At 47.4% G+C, this 19,135-nt stretch overlaps 1 protein-coding gene and 1 long non-coding RNA gene across 3 annotated transcripts in view; one reads left to right on the plus strand and one right to left on the minus strand.

Annotated features, from left to right (window-relative positions):
• The window catches only part of LOC138521093 (uncharacterized), a 143,047-nt gene that overhangs the window by 113,435 nt on the left and 10,477 nt on the right, over window positions 1-19,135 (plus strand). The window lies entirely within an intron of this gene.
• Window positions 1-19,135, minus strand: part of CELSR2 (cadherin EGF LAG seven-pass G-type receptor 2) — a 449,058-nt gene that overhangs the window by 71,313 nt on the left and 358,610 nt on the right. For both annotated transcript variants that reach the window (XM_069633658.1, XM_069633657.1), the window contains exons 21-25: window positions 18,444-18,618; window positions 11,612-11,779; window positions 10,925-11,051; window positions 6,415-6,615; window positions 3,280-3,454 (exon numbers count right to left, since the gene is read on the minus strand). In XM_069633658.1, the coding sequence (XP_069489759.1) occupies window positions 3,280-3,454; window positions 6,415-6,615; window positions 10,925-11,051; window positions 11,612-11,779; window positions 18,444-18,618 (846 nt within the window). The remainder of the gene's footprint in view (window positions 1-3,279; window positions 3,455-6,414; window positions 6,616-10,924; window positions 11,052-11,611; window positions 11,780-18,443; window positions 18,619-19,135) is intronic.

The raw sequence follows: 19,135 nt of genomic DNA on the forward strand, positions 1-19,135 counted from the left end.
TCCAATGGAGGAAAAGGTGAGAAGGGTATATGATTTTAGAATTACTCAGAGTGCAATGACAGGGAAGGAGACGGTCTAAGTATCACCCTGCCTCCTTTGTTTTTTAAAATGAATACTTAATTGAAAAAAGTACAATTTTCCCCAAAAACAATTATCCAATCCAAATATATATATCAATAAGTAAAATGTAAAGGAATAGCCAATGAGGACAGCCATCCTCCCCAGCACAAACTGGTTCCAGGTAGGCACACTGCAGGACAAAGACTGTGGGTTTAGGTCACCTCCCCCACTTCCTGTCCCTTTCTGGCACTGAGAGCCTTGGCAGGATTCCCAAGGGAAGCCCACCAAAGACAAAACACCCATGAAGGCCGCCCCCAACCAGGCAGGTAGAAGAAGGCTCAAGAAAGACCAAGTCATCAATAACAGGGCTTGGAAAAGTGCAGCCACTATTTTAGTCAAATGGTGACCCTGGTGCCGCTTACCGCAACTGCGATGGCAGCCTGTGACATAAGTCCACAAAATGTAATGCAAAAAGCTACACTACAAAGGTCTCTGGAGGATAGCTCATGGGCTACGTGCTCACCTTGGAAGCAAGACGACATGCAGTACACAGGTTCGATTCCCGGGTCCACGCTTAGAAACCTCTGGGTATTAAGCGCGTTATAAATAACCCATCATATGATATAATACCACCTGCCTGTCAGATTAACTTGGATCAGTAACTAAAAGTTACTGGGAAAGTGAGAAAGGGGATACATTGTTTTCCCTGAGCACTCAACTTAAGGTGGGGTGTGCGGATCTCACAAAATAAAATACAGCTGGGACAAGAAGTATCCCCCTGCCCTGGTAACATGTGTTAACACAGGTAAAATAAAAAGGGAAGCTCAAGGAGCTCCCCAGCAACACTGCACAGAAAGTGCTGTGTGCTGCAATAAAAAATTGCAGCTGTCTAAAAGGATGGAGGAAAGTACAACTCCATTAAAAAGGATCAAAAAGAGATTAAAAAAAGGGTTCCCAATGTCAAGAGTAAAAGAATGAGTGAGTGTGGAAAAGGTTTCCCACTCAATCAGGAGAATCAGTCCAAAAATCCAAGAGTCCAGCAAAAATGCTGGGGGGCTCACAAAGTGGGAAGAATTACACTCTAAAAGAAAAATACCTAAAAATGGAGAGGGCAAATAACATTTTATGCCAGGCTAGTAGCTTGGAACTTAACATTTATACCCATGGTATTGGGACGTACATTCACCCAAGCATGTCTGCCTAAACAGTTACCCATGTGCCAAATGGGGTTTAGTGGGCAGACAATGTAATATGAACCTTGAGGCCAATGGGTGGAGGAGAGGGTGAGGAAGAACAGACACCTTTAGTATTACCCTTGCTCTCATTGGAGGGGATACAAAGAATAATGATAATGGATGATTTCAGCATTGATGGGAGACGTGGAGAACAGTTGATGAATGAAATATTAATTGCAACACTGGCGACAAGGTTGCCAAAAGGGCCAGAAAGCAGGATCACCAAGTGTGCTGTGGAGAGGGGGCAGAGCGAAGATGGCACAACCACTGCCACCAAAGTAGACCAACCATCCTCAGGTAAGTGTCATGAAATAAAAGGAGTAAAGATGAGCAGGTTGATTGTTCGGAATGCCAGAACGTTATTTTAAAGTAACATCATAAGACCAGGCAAGTAAGACGAGATCCAGGAGGAATTGCATGAAAAGGATTTTAAAAATGACCTTAAAGAGAGCAGATAGTACATAAGATGGGATGGAGAAATGGTGAGCCATTCTGACAGTTGTGACAACAGATATTGCTGCGGAGTAAATAAAAAAAGGTACAATTAACTTTGGCTAAATGTACACCCCCAAGCCTTGCCAGGTCCAAGGAAGGGGAGGAGGATGCCAGATGATGTGATATTAGTTTTGGACCCAATAGCGGGAAAGATGCTAACGAGGAGTATTAACTCAAATATTACACTGACACCAAAGGGAGGATAGAGGGCAAAGATGAAGACTTTAGGGATAACTTTGGGTCAAATAGTGGCGAGAGAGGCGCCATGATGATCTCTGGACTACCACCAGAACAATGAAGCAGAGGAAATAAAATGTGATTTTTAGATCCCCGCTGTGAGCAGAGGAAGAGGACAGATGATTTCAGGAAGACCTCCTCAGGCCCAATAAAAGGAATGAAGAAGCAACATGATTTCAAGATGACCCTTGTGACCAATCGAAGAGGCCGGGAAGGGGAGGGTGGGGGATTTCAGGAAGCCTTACTCTACCGAGGTCCTAAAGAGGAGTAAGGAGGACAGGCATGAATGTAACATTACCATTCTTACAAATGGAGGAGGTCATGCGATTTTCAGACAGCCCCTGACATCCAAAACATTAGGTATTTTAAGATTACTTCTTGGGTCAATTGTAGAATTAGATACCCTTCTGTTTATTGGGGGGCAGGGACAGATGATTTTAAACTACCTTTGGGACTAATGGAACAAGGGTCTTAAGATGTTGCTAGGATTACCCTGGAGTCCAATGCAGGAAAACAGATGCATTTAGAATTGCATATGGCATGTCTTTGCAATTATTATTAAACGCCTCTTGCAGCTGGTCTGCACGAGCCGATTTCCTACAAAGGTATTGTTTTTGAAAAAGCTGGAAAAACCCCTGTAAAAAAGGCGGGCAAGCAATTATTCCCCAAACGTGACATGTGTACTGTCAACATCGACACTTGATCTGCATGCTGCCAAACATCAACATGTAATGAAATGACTTCAGTTACTTTCAGAAAGACAATCCCAGCAAACCGCTCTGCAAATAAAGCCGGCATCATTTCAGAAGATCTAAAGCACTGAATGAGTAGAAGATACTGGTATGCAGTCTTTATATCGACATATTTTATATTGAATGATTATATATCGAAACTTTTATAGTGAACATTTTTATATAGAATGCATTTAGGGGTGGGGTAAAGGGTTAAATATTTTTGAGAAATGGTTGGGGTGGGTTTTTAGGGGTGGGAAACAGGGGTTTGTGGGGGAACCCATCCCCCCAAAAAAAGTACATTCACTATAACATTTTGTTACTATAAAGGTTTCGATTCATAATCATTCAATATAAAATATTTCGATATAATGACATGTAACAGAAGATACTGAATGAAATTGGTTGTCGCCATTCTAATAGAAGTCTGTCACAAAGACGGGCACAAACCATCCTCAGAGCAAACTTTGCTGATCTGTTATGTAGGGATGGACAACAACCAATGACAAAGAGTTACCCACCTGTAATGAAGGCGGGCACCCCCCAGCCCAGCATGTAGTAGAACCTCATGGGGCCGTAATTGATGTCCCGCACCTCGGTCAGCATGCGGTAGATGTGGAGCCCTTCCAGCAGCATCCAGGAGAAAGTGCACATGTAGAAGAAATGCAGCAGAATGGCAATGACCGTGCAGGCAAACTAAAGGGGAGAAAAGGACTCCATGAGTAACAAAAGCGGCACAAACCTACGGGGAGATCAATCGGGAAATCAAGGAATGAAACAGGAAGTAACTAATCATTGCTGATGAAGAATCCAAATTGGAAGATTCCCTTTACATGGAACCCCTTATATTGAGCTTATTGGAAGATTGGATACTGTATCTATGCATGGTTGCTTGTAACAAGGGATCGGTCAACCACAGGATACAGGAGTGGCATTGATTTTGTAGAACTGAGTGGAACGGATCCGTTGGTGTTATTTTCTACATAGTGGTTGGAAGTACATTTAGTGACATTACACTCATAAAAAGGACTGTCAAGTAATAGGGTACACAATGTGTAAGCGGCTGTGATTATGACTGTGTGCTTATTTTGATTTTGTGCTTATTGGAGCCAAATAATATTGCTAAAGAATTGCACTGTGTATGGAAATTGATTGATTGTTAAAAACACTGCCTGGATAAAGCCCATATAGCCTAAACATTTGTACGTGCTCCCTAATGAGTTAAAATAGGTTTTTGATGTTTTTTGTTGAGATCATTATAAAACTTTCTTTTTTGGACCATATCGCATGGAATTGTCTGGATTTCATTTAAATATTTGGGACTGGTTGCTTTATAGTGTTACAACCACCAGACTACTGTTGCAGCATAAGTGGTCACATGGAAGTAGATAAGCACAAAATGTGAATTTATAAAGTCCAATTACAATTACAATTTGAGGTTAGGAGAGCACAGTGCCCCGTTACCAAACACTTAAGTATCCTTGATTGATCAGAGACTTTTGAACATGTATAATTCCTTCAGTCCTGACCACTTTGATATATTGTTTCTACAAAATCAATTTCCATCCTTGCATTAATTTCGGTTCCTTCTTTGATCGGAGGCTTTCGAGAACATGCCGATCGCACGCAGCCACTCCAATACAAGGTAACTCCGCAACTTTCATACGCGCACCGGGTTTCTCGCATTCCCTGAAATTCATGCGTCACAGCGCTCTTTTCTTCAGCTTCATCGTTGAGAGGATTTCTTGTATTTGAGGTCAGGGTCTAACCGCCTGCCCCTCAGGTACCGCTGGACTGGTACTTCCATTCACGGAAATGAGCAGTGCATGGCCACAGCAAAGGGACCAACTCTCTCCACGTTTCCCTTCTCCCACTTTCACCGGCTGCCTGGAGACACGGCTCCCTCGCCACTCATTTCCACTCTGCTTCACCATGCAGTCTATCAGCGTCTCAGCATTATGTTCTCCTGTAACTTCTTGCAGGTTGGGCTGGCTGTCCTGCTGCTCTCTCTCCCAGTTCTCTGGTGCTCCACCCTTTATACACCTGAGCACCATCATGGGGTTTCAGGTGTGATTCACTCGCCTGGTTTGCCTGATTCAAATTAGGCCAATTATTGGGACATGCCTGACCTTCAGTCCTGTAGTCTTCAGGATCTGTCTTCTACAACACAGTACTATAGTGGCGTTTCCTATAGCTAGTCTGTATTACTCTAGAAACCATCTTCTCAGTACTTTGTGTCTTTTCAGGGGGTAAATTAGGATATGGACAGCAATATTCTACAAGGGCTGAGGGAGGGTAGGGTAAGTCAATGTCAGGAAAGGGGGGATACTGTGTCTTTCCCTCTGGCTCCCTCTTTTCAATCCCCAAGAACTCTGCGCTCAGGTGATCCTCCCTCACTTATCCAACCCCAGGGTTGGGAACCAAAAGCGGTGGCCCTTCCCTGTCCACCTGAGCAGGAGATCCCTGGGGAGTAGTTGTGTGTGCGCCTTCAGGTTTCTCACACTGTCCAGCAGTTTTTATGCAATGATGGGAGTTATAGGGGCAGACAGAAAGAATGTTCATTAACTTTGAAGCAGCGTGATACAGGCAACTTATTTTTACGAAATCAGTAAGGATAGGAACGGAGTAGGAAAGAAAGAGACAACAGTTCTTTGCCAGAACTGAATTAAAATCGGAGTTCCAAGACACAGAACTAGTTGTCATGAAACAGCATTAGTCGATGTAATGAATAAAGCAAGGATCACAACAAAGGTTACATACGTTACTTTTTTGCATTCGGCAACACAAGATCCGTTGAACTCTGTTCCACCTTGTACATGCAATCTCAGGCAAAATTATGGACATTTTGGTGAAAGGCAGGGCAGTGCAAGAGAACATGTGGGTTTCACATGCCACATTTGTATTGGGCACTACGGAGGTGAGACATTTGGTCTGTCCCAGTACTTGAATGGCATGAATGCAGCAGGAGAGGTGATGGGTACACTAGCAGAGCTAGGCTTGGATCTCAATACTGGATTGTTCTCTGGGGCCATGACGCACTTTGGAGGGGGGCATCAGCAGACGTTATGTGGGTTCTCAATGTGTCGATCAAAAGAAAAGGGAACAGCAAGGCCGGTTAAAGGCACTGTTCCACAATACTGGAACAGCAGCAGGTTTTTCAGGGCAGATGTCAGGTGGACTGGCAGATATGTCTGTTAGGCTTTCAACAGTGCAAAAGCAGAAGGTATTAATATGGTCAGATAAAGGGGCACTGGAGAGCAGCCTTTGTGGTGTCCATGTAGCGTAACATGAGAGGATTATCCAGGACCAACTTTATGTACATATAGTATAACTTTCATGGGGTCCTGTACTCAAATCGCCAAAGCGCATTGATAATGATGAGCCCCAAGTAGTGGGAGGCCTGCAGTGCAGGTCTGAGGTGTAGAGATGAGGTGTCCGGCCCAGTATTAGAATGCAGATGTGCCAAGTAGTCTATGTGCATTTTCAGAACTGTGTGTTGACCCAAGTTCTGGTAAAGTGTGTGCTCATTATGGCAAGATAGAGAAGCATCAGAGGATCTGTGTCTGTGGTAGGTGCTTTTAGAGGGCTCTGGAGTTCAGGCCTAGAGTTGAAAATGAGTAGCCAGTGCAGCAAGGGAATAAATATCCATCACTTACCGGGATATCCGCCTGGTTAATTCCAAGGAGGAAAATAAGCAAGGAAAAGAAGAGCGCCACCATCAGGTTTTTGCGGATACTGTGCAGGTTGGAGCGTAGTGACCTCAAGCAGACAAGGAACAAGAAGGTGAGAAAGATCCCTCCCAGAGAGACAGCAATAGAAGCATATGTGATCGTTTTCAGTGGCAGGATCTCACCATTCTGAAAAAGACAAGGGGGCTGGGAAATTAGTGCAGGAACAAAGCAAAATGGATGCACAAACCTGGCACTTTAGTGATCATCATATGGGTCTGTTAGTTAGAATTATAGCAGTTCCCATTTTAACACCAAAGAATATTATTTTAAATAATACTACAATGGGCCTCACTACGAGGCTGGCGGCCACGGAATGAACGGTGCCAGTAAGGGACCGGCACCGTTCATTCCGTGCCGCCACATTACGAGGTCTGCAGCGGGTCCCGCTCTTCACGCCTGGCCAGAGCAGACGTGCAGAGCAGGACCCGCTACCCGACCAGGATGCTAATAACAGGCCTGCCATTAATGGGCCCGTTGTTAGCATCCTCCCCATTCCCATTGAGCCCTATGGGGGCTCAAATGGGAATGGGGATGTACCGGGTCCGAGTCCGAGAATGGGAATTACCGGGCCTGCTAAAGTCGGCATGGCCTGGTAATTCCCTATTTTCGGGACCCGGATCCAGTACCCTGTTTGGGGGTAGCCATGCCGCTAAAACGCCATGGCTACCTCCAAACTCCTAATGAGGCCCAATGTCTTTAAAGTATCTAATACTGCCTTTGATGCTTCGCCTTTGAAGTCCTAAAATAATACGCACTTTACTGGGGAACTGGGATTAACCTATATCATCATGTACAGGCTAGTACTTACATTACAGTGTTGGTAGTGGAGCAATAATGATTATAACAGGCGTTACTAATTAATTATTTTTCTGTGGTGTGCACAGGTTTAGAACCACAGGCTTTGCAAATCCTGCCATCTAATGGTTAGCCTGGAGCATTAGAAATGGTTTATTTATATCTGCCTCACTTGTATGTAACCTCAAGTATTTCAAGCGCCCAGTTACCTCAGGGTTTGGTGCGCGATACAAATAATAAACAAATACAAAAGTAAAATGGGTCATTCCTGCCATACCACCCCTGTCCAAGAATATGTTTGTTTAAACAGAGAATACCCCAGCCCCTATCATAAGCCCCTAATGGATGGATTAGACATGAAGCGGGATTCCATAAATAACACTTTTTGTGAGTTCAGTGGAAGTCCTAATGAGATGTGCAATCTAGTTCTAGCAGCCAGCAGGGAATTCCATGAGCAGGATATGCTTTTTGTAGTAGTAGGTGGAGGCATATGGCAGGACTACTTTATTCTGTTGGGCAACCCCAGACTTTCCAATTGTCCTTTCTCAGAAGGACCTGTGCAAACTCACTCTAGAATCCAGCTCCTGCCTGTTCCTGGGCTGTAGCAGGAACACAAACGTGAATCATGAGACTGGTCACATTTTCCATGACGCCCCATAATGATGATCTGGCCATCAGTGGGATATATCACACCTGATGGGAGTTGAGAGAGTATATAGGGACCTTTAGCCCCATCCTATATTGTCTATTTATTGCTGAGTTTGCAATCTGTGTAACTATTAAAGTGTTAATGGGTGGGTGATGAGCACATGCAGCAGTTCTCTTCCAGAGCAGCTCTGCCTGTCAGATGGGATGACAGACCTGTCTGTGACTGCAGTAGTGTTACACAGTGACTGGCTCTCCGGGGCTCCCTGCAGAATGCCCTCCACAGTGCACATCACTATAATTGCTCTTTTATATGCAGTACCCTATTCCCTGAACAGGGTGCGGGCACACAGAGCCATGCCAACATCCGAAGAGATGTTGGGACACTTGTGGGCAGATTTCCACCAGACCTAAAGAATATATATCAGGTGCATTTGGAAGGATAACCCCATGCAAGCCTTCGTGGAGGGAACCCAATAATTATCCCAGCCAACAGCCTTGCTGCACTATGACTAGCTTCTTAATCTGGACGACTTTTGCCTGGATCACCATGGACGCAGGACAAACAAATAAAATAAAACAAGATTATGTGCGAATAGTACAGCCTGAAAAGTGTGACCAATTGCGAGATTCCCAGAGGTGAGCCGTTCATTGTGAGGCTAGGGAGGTGAGCCCACTATGCAATATTCCCCTAGCGGTGGTGGCAAGCGGGACCTCACAGGGAGAGACTCCTCTCTTGGAGACAAGCACCCCCATTCCACAGAGGAACTCCCCAAATCCCTTTTTTCTGTGACCAACACCTCAGGGCTTCTGAAAACCTTCTCACACTAAGCCACTGTTAGTTATTGTACCATAAGAATCAATATATGGTAAAACTGCCAAGAAGAAGAAGACTGAGCGAGTAATATTGATTGCTCAGTGGTTGACAAGCAGCAGTACTGTGACGAGGGAAAAGGAGTGGGTAATGAAGAGTGCTCAACTGGAGGAGAAAAAAAGAAGAAAAAAAAAGACTGATCCTCTACTGTGGAGGACCCAGCAATCCATCATAAAAAGGGAAGGACTGTTGTCTGAGAGAAGTCAAACCTTGGAGTTTCAAATCAGCAGTGCTGTGGAAGTTGACTGGACTGGGAGATCCTCATTCGATTGAAAGCAACTAGCTGGTGTGTGCGAGAAGAACCGAAGAAACCAAAGCCGACAGGGGACAAAAACCCCAAGAGAGGGAGGCAGTCTTGAGTGTTGGCGTGACCCATGAGAGGTGGACTGTCCAGTCTGGCAATGATGCTGAGACCGCTGTAATGCTGGCCCTGCGGAGCCGCGGTCAAGAAGCAGAACGAAACAGACCGGAAGCTGAAGCTGCCATGGCTCAAAGCAAAGTCCCTACCCTACGTCACGCCCGCTGCCGCCAACTCGTAGAAAGCAAGGTAACGGGATGTCGAGAGTCCCGGGAGGGAACACAGGAATAAAGAGTACTATCTCATACTTGTCTCAGTGAATGGCTAAACATCAAGAAGAGTGAGAACCATTCTTTCACTCGGCTTACTCGTCCCGGTGAATGGCGAAATATCAAGAAGAGTAAGAATCCTTCAGAAACTCAGCCTATTCGTCCCAGTGAACCGCCAAACATTAAGAAGAGTGAGAATCATTCTGGGGCTCAGCCTACTCATCCCAGTGAATGGCCCAACATTAAAAAGAGTGAAACCCATGCAACTCGTCTCAGTGATATGAGAATCAAGAAACTGAGAATCATTATGGAACTACATATTCTAGTCTCAACAATACACAAAGTGGTCATAAGAATAGGAATAACCATTGGGTCTACTAGATGTACCCCAAAGAGAGATTTTCAGAGATGTTTCTGAAAAACCTAGTCCGGGAGATTCAAAAGCGAAGAATGCTGAGAAAGAGAAGTTTCAAAGAGAAGAGAAAGAGAAACCAGAGACTTGGAACAGTCCCCTGGACGAACTGTATAGTCTAATCCAAAAGGTAGCCAGATAATGATATACTGAGGCTCCGGAAGCCTATCCAGGAGCAGGGAGTCATTCTCCTGGGCTTTTGTCATTTTGTCTTGGTCGTAGGGTCAGGGTAGTTTAGATTTTGGACAGAGGACAGACTAATTCATTAGGACTTTACACTTGACGACGAGCACCCTAGTTAGCTCTGGTAGGCAGGGAAACCCTTAGATTAGGGCCAAAGAGGCCTTTTTTAAACTTATATTTCAATAAATCCTTATCATGAATGACAAAAACTGGCGTGCCTCCTTCTTCTGCCCTACCACAAAAGACATAAGCATTAGGAAGAAATATTCCAGGGTCTGCAATGCCCTGTTTCATAGTGAAAGGGGAATATGAAGCTGTGGGAATTAAAATCCTGCTAGGAAAAATTCATACCCAGAGACTAAGAGAAAACGTACCTATATTTCAGCCGGAGCAACCAGCAAGCGCGACCATCTATGGATCCTGACCATATTAAGACTGTTGCACTAATTTCCTACTAGAGCTAATTTAGATCTCACAATCATGCCAGAACGATGATGTGAAATTAGTGGCATTATAGCATTCATCTTCCATTTAGGTTATTAACACTTTGACAGGTCCTCCTGATCATAATCCTCAGGTATATGTTAGTTGTTAAAATTCAGGTGAATTCTAACGATTTTACCATTTTGATATAATGTTCCTGTTATTAGCAATTAACCTTTATGATCTGAAGATGACTTTATGCTTATAGTACAGTAAAAAAACACTTGGCTCCTGTTAAATCCTTTCTAGTTCAATATTCCATGAATTAATAATGTGAATGTGCATTCATGTTAACCTATGAGTTGCAAACACTCGGCATAACACACTTTAGGCTGGTATTTATAACCACACATGTATTGTATGTACTGGAACGGAACACTGAAGCAACATGCTCCATCTGAGCACAATCTTGTTTCTCCGGTTTTGAGAAATATCAGCACTCCATGACCCGAACTTGTCTCCATGCCCTTTCTCACCTCTCTCCTGGAGATGTCCATGAGCACTGCAAAGCTGGTCATGTGGTGGCACTGGCAGCTGACGTGGGTCTTATTCCTGAAGATGACTTCACAGCCCTTGGCCGACCATCCGCCGACCCCGGTCACCCTAAGAATTTGAGAGACAGACAGATGAATGCCAGTGCATTGGAAAGGGCCAACAGTTCATGGATCTGTTTGGCGATAAAACTGCTCTGATCATGTACAGTCACCTAAGCAGTCTCCGTTACCTGCACTGGCATCTGAGGGACGTAGAAACATACTTGCATCAAACAGTAATGTCAGGCTCTGGTCAGAGGGGATACTGGTATTTGCTAGCGGGATGACCATGGGCATGAAGGTGAAAATCTAGAACTCTCCGATATACCTTAATGACAAAGAGGACCACCTCATCTGTATTCCACCAAAAATGTGGCTATTGCTATCATCACATCATCAAGTGTGTCCTGCCCCTTGTTCAGTTGTCACAAGATGTATGCATTGAGTTAGGATAGAGAACAATTTAAAATGTGCATGCAACCTCACTGAAATAATTAGCAAATGTTCTTTTTTTAGTAGCACTGACTTCTTCCTCTGACTGGCCGAGCTTACAACACTTTCTTAATCATGCAGACCCTCCCCTATAACATCGCTCCCCTTTCCCATTCCCATCTGGTTCCAGACACTCACAGGATGGAATGGTTCCAGAAGACACAGATGGGTTTTGAGCGCTCCTCGGTCTCCAGGAGACGGAACAGGACAGTGATGGGCTTGTCGAGCATACGCTGCAATGGCTCCTCAGTGTCATGGATGTTGATACTGACCACTGGGGTGTTGATGATGGGGCGCTTTGGAATCCTGTGGGAACCGAGAAAGAGGGGCACAGTGAGGGAGCAAATGAGCATGGGAGGAAGAGAGGGAGAGAAGGAGAGAGAGGGGGAGAGGGGGAGAGAGAAGAAGAGAGGGAGAGAGGGAGACAGGGAGAGAGGGAGAGAGGGAGAGAGAGAGAGAGAGAGAGAGATTAAAATGTGGGCGAGTATGGTAAATGGAGAAACAGACGGCAGGAGGATGGGAAATATATATGTATATATTTATATATATATTTTTCCATACTCCTTTTTGGGTTTCACAGAAAACAAATACTGCACTTCTCACGGCTCCTTCACTCTACACAACACGGACGCCAGATTTATTGTTAACAAGTATTTAATGTTCATCCATAGACAGGCTTAACAAACAGACAAAAACAGCAATACAACTGCTGCTCTATCGCGTTTCACTCTTTCCCGGGCTTCTTCGGAGTCAGAAAAATGTCCATGCTACTTCAGTTTATACCCAGATAAACAGGTAACAGGTTCAATCCCTCTTCTATGTTTACTAGCACAATCACCTTGTGTTACATTTGTCAGAGCTGGCTGCCATCTTGTAATACATTAGACTTTTTGTTGACTACGAGTATTTTACATTTTAGAAACTTTGATGCCTCGAATATATGTTTCCGAAATGATTACTAAAGTGCAAAGTGGCTTTTTTCTGTTGCATTTGTGTTTTAATTAATTAAAAGCATAGAGTCCTGAAATAGCTTAGTACATATTGTTGGCAGTTACTCAGACTGCCTGACCGTGAGCCCCCCACTCGCATACACACCAGACACATAAGACGTGATGTAGTTTGTGTGGGCTCCCCGGTGGCTCTGCGGCTCCCGGGAACGCCCCGTTTATTTATACGGCGCACGCAACGGAGTGAACATCACCCCGTCGCGTGCGCGCCCTTAAACGGCCAGTGCCACACTCCTCCTTTTCCATAACAACAAACTTGAAAAAAGAGGATCTAAACTACCACACAGTAAACAACACACATTAGAACACCCAAACGTCCCCCGTTTATTGGCAGCCATCCCTGGATCCCCAATGACACTTTGCCCAACGGCCTGGGCGTATCTACTGACCAGCCTTCCCATCTCAGCCTGTCACATAGCCTGTAAGGCGGGCAGGTTTCTCACACCCTGTTCTCAGGGGGTAACTCCTGCCAGCCTCTCTGGCCTGTGTCCCTTCACCTGACCCCCCACGGGCTGGAGAGGCCACTGTGGGGGCTCGACCCCCACTTTCGTCCGGTGCCTCTTCAAGGCCCATGTCCTCCATGGCCTCCGCCCTCGGCTCACCCAGTCTCTTAAAGAAGCTGGCATTCCTAGTCACCGATGTTGTCCCATCGGATGCCGTCACCATAGATCCCTTGACCGCCACTACGTCCAATGGAGCCGGTTCATACGTGAGAGGCAATTTGCCCTGTGGGTGACGATTTCTCACCAGCACTTCGTCTCCCGGAGCAATCTTTGGGGGTCTCAGACCTCTTCTGTTGTTTCCATTTCAGTCCTTGCCCTTCTCTCCTCTTCCACCTGGTCATTGTCGATGACAGCCGGCTCTCGCTCCCCCACCTCAGGTATGTCTCTCGGGCAACGCTGAAACAGTGCCTCTTATGGTGCCACACCCGTGGAGGAGTGGGGTGTCGTCTGGTATCCCCCTAGGAACACATACAGTGCCCTTTGTAGGCACTCGCCCTTTCTTTGAGCGATCCTAAACACTTTGTTTAGTGTGCGCATCATGCGCTCTGCCTCCCCGTTGAACCGAGGCCAGAGTGGAGTGACCTTTCTATGATGAATGCCATAGTCCTTCATGAGGTCTGCAAAGCTCTCGCCTTGGAAGGGCGCCCCATTGTCAGAGCACAAGACAGTGGGTAGGCCATGGGTGGCAAAGACCTTCTCCAGTGCTATCACCACCTTGTCAAACGCCACGACTCCACAAACTCAACCTCGGGGTAGCAAGACCACTCGTCCACCACCACTAGGAAGTGAGTGCCCCCGGTCGTGGACCCACAGTCAGCATGAACCACTTCCCATGGACTGGTCCCTCAGGGCATTGTTTCGATGGATGGTTCGCGCTGGGCCGGTGAAGCAGCCTGGCACCACACACATGATGCAACAAACTCCTCCACTCTCCTTTCCAACTCCGGGAACCACACCTTTTGGCAGAGACGAGCGTTTGTCTTGGGGGCACCTTGATGACCCTGGTGCGCCAGGGCGATAATTTGCTGAACCTTGGCCTGGGGGACCACAATCCTGTCTCCTCTCAGCAGAAGCCCAGAATCCGAGAATGTCAATTCTTCGCGCACCTGCCAGAGTTGCTCCAGCGCCACTTTGGCCTCATTTGTTCTTCGGCCCAAAGCTTCCAACACAGTCTTCCAGGCTCCTTGCTCCATGGCCGTTTTCAGTATTTAAAAACACTCATCCTTCTTTGACGCGTGCTCTAGCTCCTCCACCTGCATCGAGTTTGGGGTTGCCATTTCAATGACAAGCTGAACGTGTTTATCTGCTTCCTCTGCTGGCGTGGACACCTGGGAGCCCCCTCTCCAATGTCTGGAGAGATAGTCAGCAGCGTTATTACTTCCCGGATGATAGATCAGCGAAACTCCATACTCGATGAGCGCAAGCATCCAGCGCTCTATCCTCACTGGTGGTTTCGATGAGGATCCAGCCATTATGGGCAACAAAGGCTTGTGGTCCGTATCTACAGTCACTGGTCGCCCCAAGATGTATAGGCGAAAATGTCTGCAACCCCACAGCACTGCCAGGGCCTCTCGCTCAATTTGTGAATACCGTTGCTCAGTGTCAGAGAGTGCCTTGCTGGCGTACAATAGCGGGCAGATTTCCTGGTCACTCCCGATTTAGGTGAGGACCACCCCCAGACCATAGGGGCTAGCATCTACGACGATCTCCGTCTGTAGGCTTGGATCAAAAAATGCCATGTTGTCCTCGGCAGCCAGGGCGCTTTTGATGTCATCGAAAGCTGCCTGTTCAAGCGGCCCCCACTGCCACACAGTGTCCTTCTTCGTCAGTGTCCTCAATGGCTCCGAGCGGGACGCCAAATTCCAGATGAAGCGGCCACAATACGTGACCATGCCCAGAAAACTTCTCACATCAGCTACATTCTCCGGTGGTCTGGCCTCCTTTATGTCCCTCACTTTGCGGGGATCAGGGGACACGCCGCCCGCCTTGAAAAACAAACCTGAAAAACTCAATGGTAGTTTTGAGAAACTCGCATTTGTCTCACTGCAGAGTGAGTCCCAGCGAGTGAAGGCACTCAAATGTCTTGGCCAGGCGTGCCAGGTGTTCCGCCTCTGACTTGGCATGCACCAGGATGTCATCGCTGATGTTAAGAACTCCATCCAGGTCTGCCAATGCCCCTCTGATGATGTTCTGAAACACCTCTGCCGCCGATGAGACCCCAAAGCTCAGCCTTTTATATCTGTACAACCCCCGATGAGTGGTGAATGTTGTTATATAGCAGGACTCGGGGTGCAGGACCACCTGATGATACCCTTCTCTTAGATCCAACTTGGAGAAGAATTTCGCCCCTTGCAGTTCCGGTATAATGTCATCAATGGTGGGGGTTAGATGCTGCTCCCTCTTTATGGCCTTGTTGGGGAGGCGCATATCCACACAGATTCTCACTGCATCGGGTTATTTGGGCTTGCGGGCAATTACAATGGGGGACACCCACGGGGTGGGGACTTCCACCATTTCAATGATGCCTAAGCCGACAAGGTTGTCCAAATCCTGGTCCACCAGCTCTCTAAGGTGGAAGGGTACGCGCCGATGCTTGAGCGCCACTGGTTGAATTGACTCGTCTGTATGTAGCCTTACAGGTTCACCCACCATCTGTCCAATTCCTTCAAACAGGGAAGCGTGCTTGCCCAGCAATACCTGTATGTCGTCCAGGTATACCGAGTATGCAAATGTCACAATACCAAGGGCCTCTGCCATCGCACAGCATAGCAGTGTGTTGTTGCTCACCGGTGTGACGTAGAACCTGGCTCGGACTGATGTGTTGCCGTACTTGACCCCTGCCACAAACACGCCGTCCAGGGGAATTGGCTGGTTGCCCCCAAAAGTGAAAATATGTGCCTTTGGCGCCGCCAGAGCTGGAGGGGTTTGCATAGAGTCGTAGTGTTGTATGGCCAACACATTAACTGATGCACCGGTGTCCACTAGCATTGGTATTGAGTCCCCATTGACCAGCACGTTGCACCTGGGCTGTCTCTTGGAGTGGTTTCTCAGGACGCCAACGCTGGACACAAAACAAACGTTTTCTTCGTCGTCCTCCTCTTCGTCACCCTCCTGAGGGGCACCATCATCATCCTGGTCCACCTGAGCGACATTAGACGACCTCTGGGGGTGGAAGACACCAGCCCCGACGGGTCCCGTGGGAACCACCTTCGGAGCTGTGGTCCTACACATCCTGGCGTAATGGTCCGCACTCCCACACCGGCCACACTTCACACCCATGGCTGGGCACTCTGCTGGGTGCGGGAGATCGTATCTGCATTTCAGGCATGAGTTGTTCCCTGCTTGCGCTCTTGGTCCTTGGCCACTCGCCGGGTGTCTCAACCCACGGCCTCTGCCGACCGTGCAGATGTCATCCGCCTTGCTGGGGCGCACTCCGGCCTCCATTCTGGTTGCTCGCAATTCGGACACCTCATGGCATCTGCCAAGTTCGAGGATGCGGGAAGGGTGATGCCAGGCTCTCGCAGGATTTGGCGCTGCAGCTTGCCAGATACACACCCTTGTATGAGTTGGTTGCGAATCATGGTGTCTGGGTCGTTCCATGCACATGGCACCGCAAGTCTGTGCAACCTCCCATAGAAGACATCAAGAGTCTCATCCTTTTGTCGCGCAGCCCCCATGAGGAAACGTTCAAAATCTGCATTTGCCATCAGCAGAAAATGGTTGTGGAGCGCATCCTTCGCCGCCGCAAAAGACCCATCCGCTGGTCGCAGGGATAGGAATATCTCATGTACCACAGGGCCTGCAGAGTATAGGAGGGTGGCCAACTTACTGTCATCACTAGTCTCCATTGTAGCTCTGAAGTACATCTCGAGTCTGTCCATCCACATCTTCCACCTCGGTCCCAGGCTCGATGGCGTGCCCGAGACATCAAACTCACGCATTGGTTGTAGGGCACGAGGTGGCTTGGGCAACGGTCTTGGCGGCAGGATGGGTGGTGGCTGTGGTGCAGGAGCAGCCGGTTGTTGAGGGGCAGCAGCAGCCGCTGCAGCTTGGCTCATGGTGGTAAGCGCATAGGCACCCCATGGATGTACAAGTAATGGGGCCGCAACTCACCACCCCCCACGACAGTGTTCTTCTGCAGAGGATGGTCCTTTAATGTAGCCACAGGCAGCCCACGGATACCAATGTTCCTCAGATGCAGCCAGGCATAGACAGTTCCACGAAGTGTAGATCAGGTAACCAGGCAGATGTGGAGGATCCAAAAATTGAGCAGGGTACCCAAGTACTCGGTGATAAACAGTGAAAATGTCAATAACTCACTATGAAAATGACATGTGCTGCTTCTAGTAGCTATCCGCCACTGGATCATCTAGGAATTAGGCTTGGATGGCTTACTGGCACTCCATTATGAAGCCGTGACCTCCCAAGGCCTGTTTAACAAAATGGCCACCGACAGCGTGTCTCACTCCCCTCTCCACGGCATGTTTTGCAAAATGCACTCACGTTCGATCATCCGCGCATTTTGCAAATATCACCGCCTGTCCCGGGGTATGGTCCGATCGTTCGTCGCCACTGTTGGCAGTTACTCAGACTGCCTGACCGTGAGCCCCTCACTCGCATACACACCAGACACATGAGACGTGATGTAGTTTGTGTGGGCTCCCCGGTGGCTCTGCGGCCGCCGGGAACGCCCCGTTTATTTATATGGCACATGCGACGGAGTGAACGTCACCCCGTCGCGTGCGCGCCCTTAAAGGGCCAGCGCCACACATATAATTTTCAAAAGTCTCGGATATTAAACCCGTCTGGCGATTTTCTAAATATATATATATATGTGTGTTACATATGCATGCTGCTAAGAAAGTATGCTGCACATGCCAAAAAACACCACATGTTCCCTACCTCTCACGATCGAGTTAGAATGAAAAAGGATGGCATCAAGGGAGAGAGAACAGGAAAACACACGAAACTAAGTTTAACCAGCAACAACTGGCGGCTAAGGGAGATTGGCTGCAAAATCTGCAGCATTTATTTCTGATGTTGTAACCTTCAGCCCAAGAGAGCATTTTTTTTAGCTTTTATGGTGAAGCAAGGAAATTAGAATGTGTGGTCTTTTTTCATGTACTCAAGAGTGTTTCTGTCTTGAAGAAACTCAGAGTGAGAAGTGGCGAGTGTGCTTTCTGACGCTTGCGTCTTAGAGGGGGCTGGTCACACCGTGTTTCCACCACAGGCGGAAAAATGGAAAGGGAAAAGGTGATACATGGTTTGGTGCAGTAAGAGAGGCATATGGCGGACCAAAGAAAAGGAGTTTGAGCCCCATTTTCTTGCTATGACACATTTAGTCCTACAGCTAACTGCTTCACACATCGAGGCGCGTTCATGGACTAAGTCATCATATCACCCCTATCTTCATGAGCTTAAGCCCTAATTGTTCCCACTCTCCCCAGAACCCAGGCTCACCTTAGGCTCCTCTTGTCGGTGTCGTAGTGCTCCGGCAGGAGCCCGGCCAGCGTGCGGTATATGATGACACTGGCAATGGCCTGCCCCTCGCTCATGGTGGGATGTCGCCTCTGCCGGTTCACCAGTGCCGACACCTCATCGGGCTCCGGCTGCCAGTCGTTGGGTGTAGACACATCTATGTAGCAAAGGAATGGGGAAAAGATGGAGAGGACAGGATGTGACAACCTTTTGAGAAAACCGTCTACAAGTAGAGTGCAAGACAACAGAAATGACTACAGGGAAATCATCAAGGTTAAGGGGGGGCGAAGGACAGAGCAGTTTCCAACTGGGTGTTATGGCGTCTAGAAGAACGGTAAAGGGGGAACTCCCCGCAATAGGATTTAAAACAAAGATTTGCCACTAGAAAATGGGTTGCTGAGATCTAGCCTGGAAACACCTGCAAAAATGTGGTTTTCTTTTCAATCAATACCAGCACTATGTACAGAACACAAAGAGGGCTTGGTTGGTCACCCACATGGGAGACAATGGCGCTGCTTAGTATGTACTAGTGGGAGCAAAGGACATATGGTAAGCAAGGAGAAATCAAAGCAGTGGAGCTCAGGGTACTGGAGAAAGGATGGGCACTGGCATGTCCAGTATTTTTAATCTCCATCACGTAGCAAAATTGGACCGCTGACACCTCTGCTGAAACA

The sequence above is a fragment of the Ambystoma mexicanum genome, chromosome 13 (assembly GCF_040938575.1).
Source record: "Ambystoma mexicanum isolate Mex_15411 chromosome 13, UKY_AmexF1_1, whole genome shotgun sequence".
Taxonomy (NCBI): Eukaryota; Metazoa; Chordata; class Amphibia; order Caudata; family Ambystomatidae; genus Ambystoma; species Ambystoma mexicanum.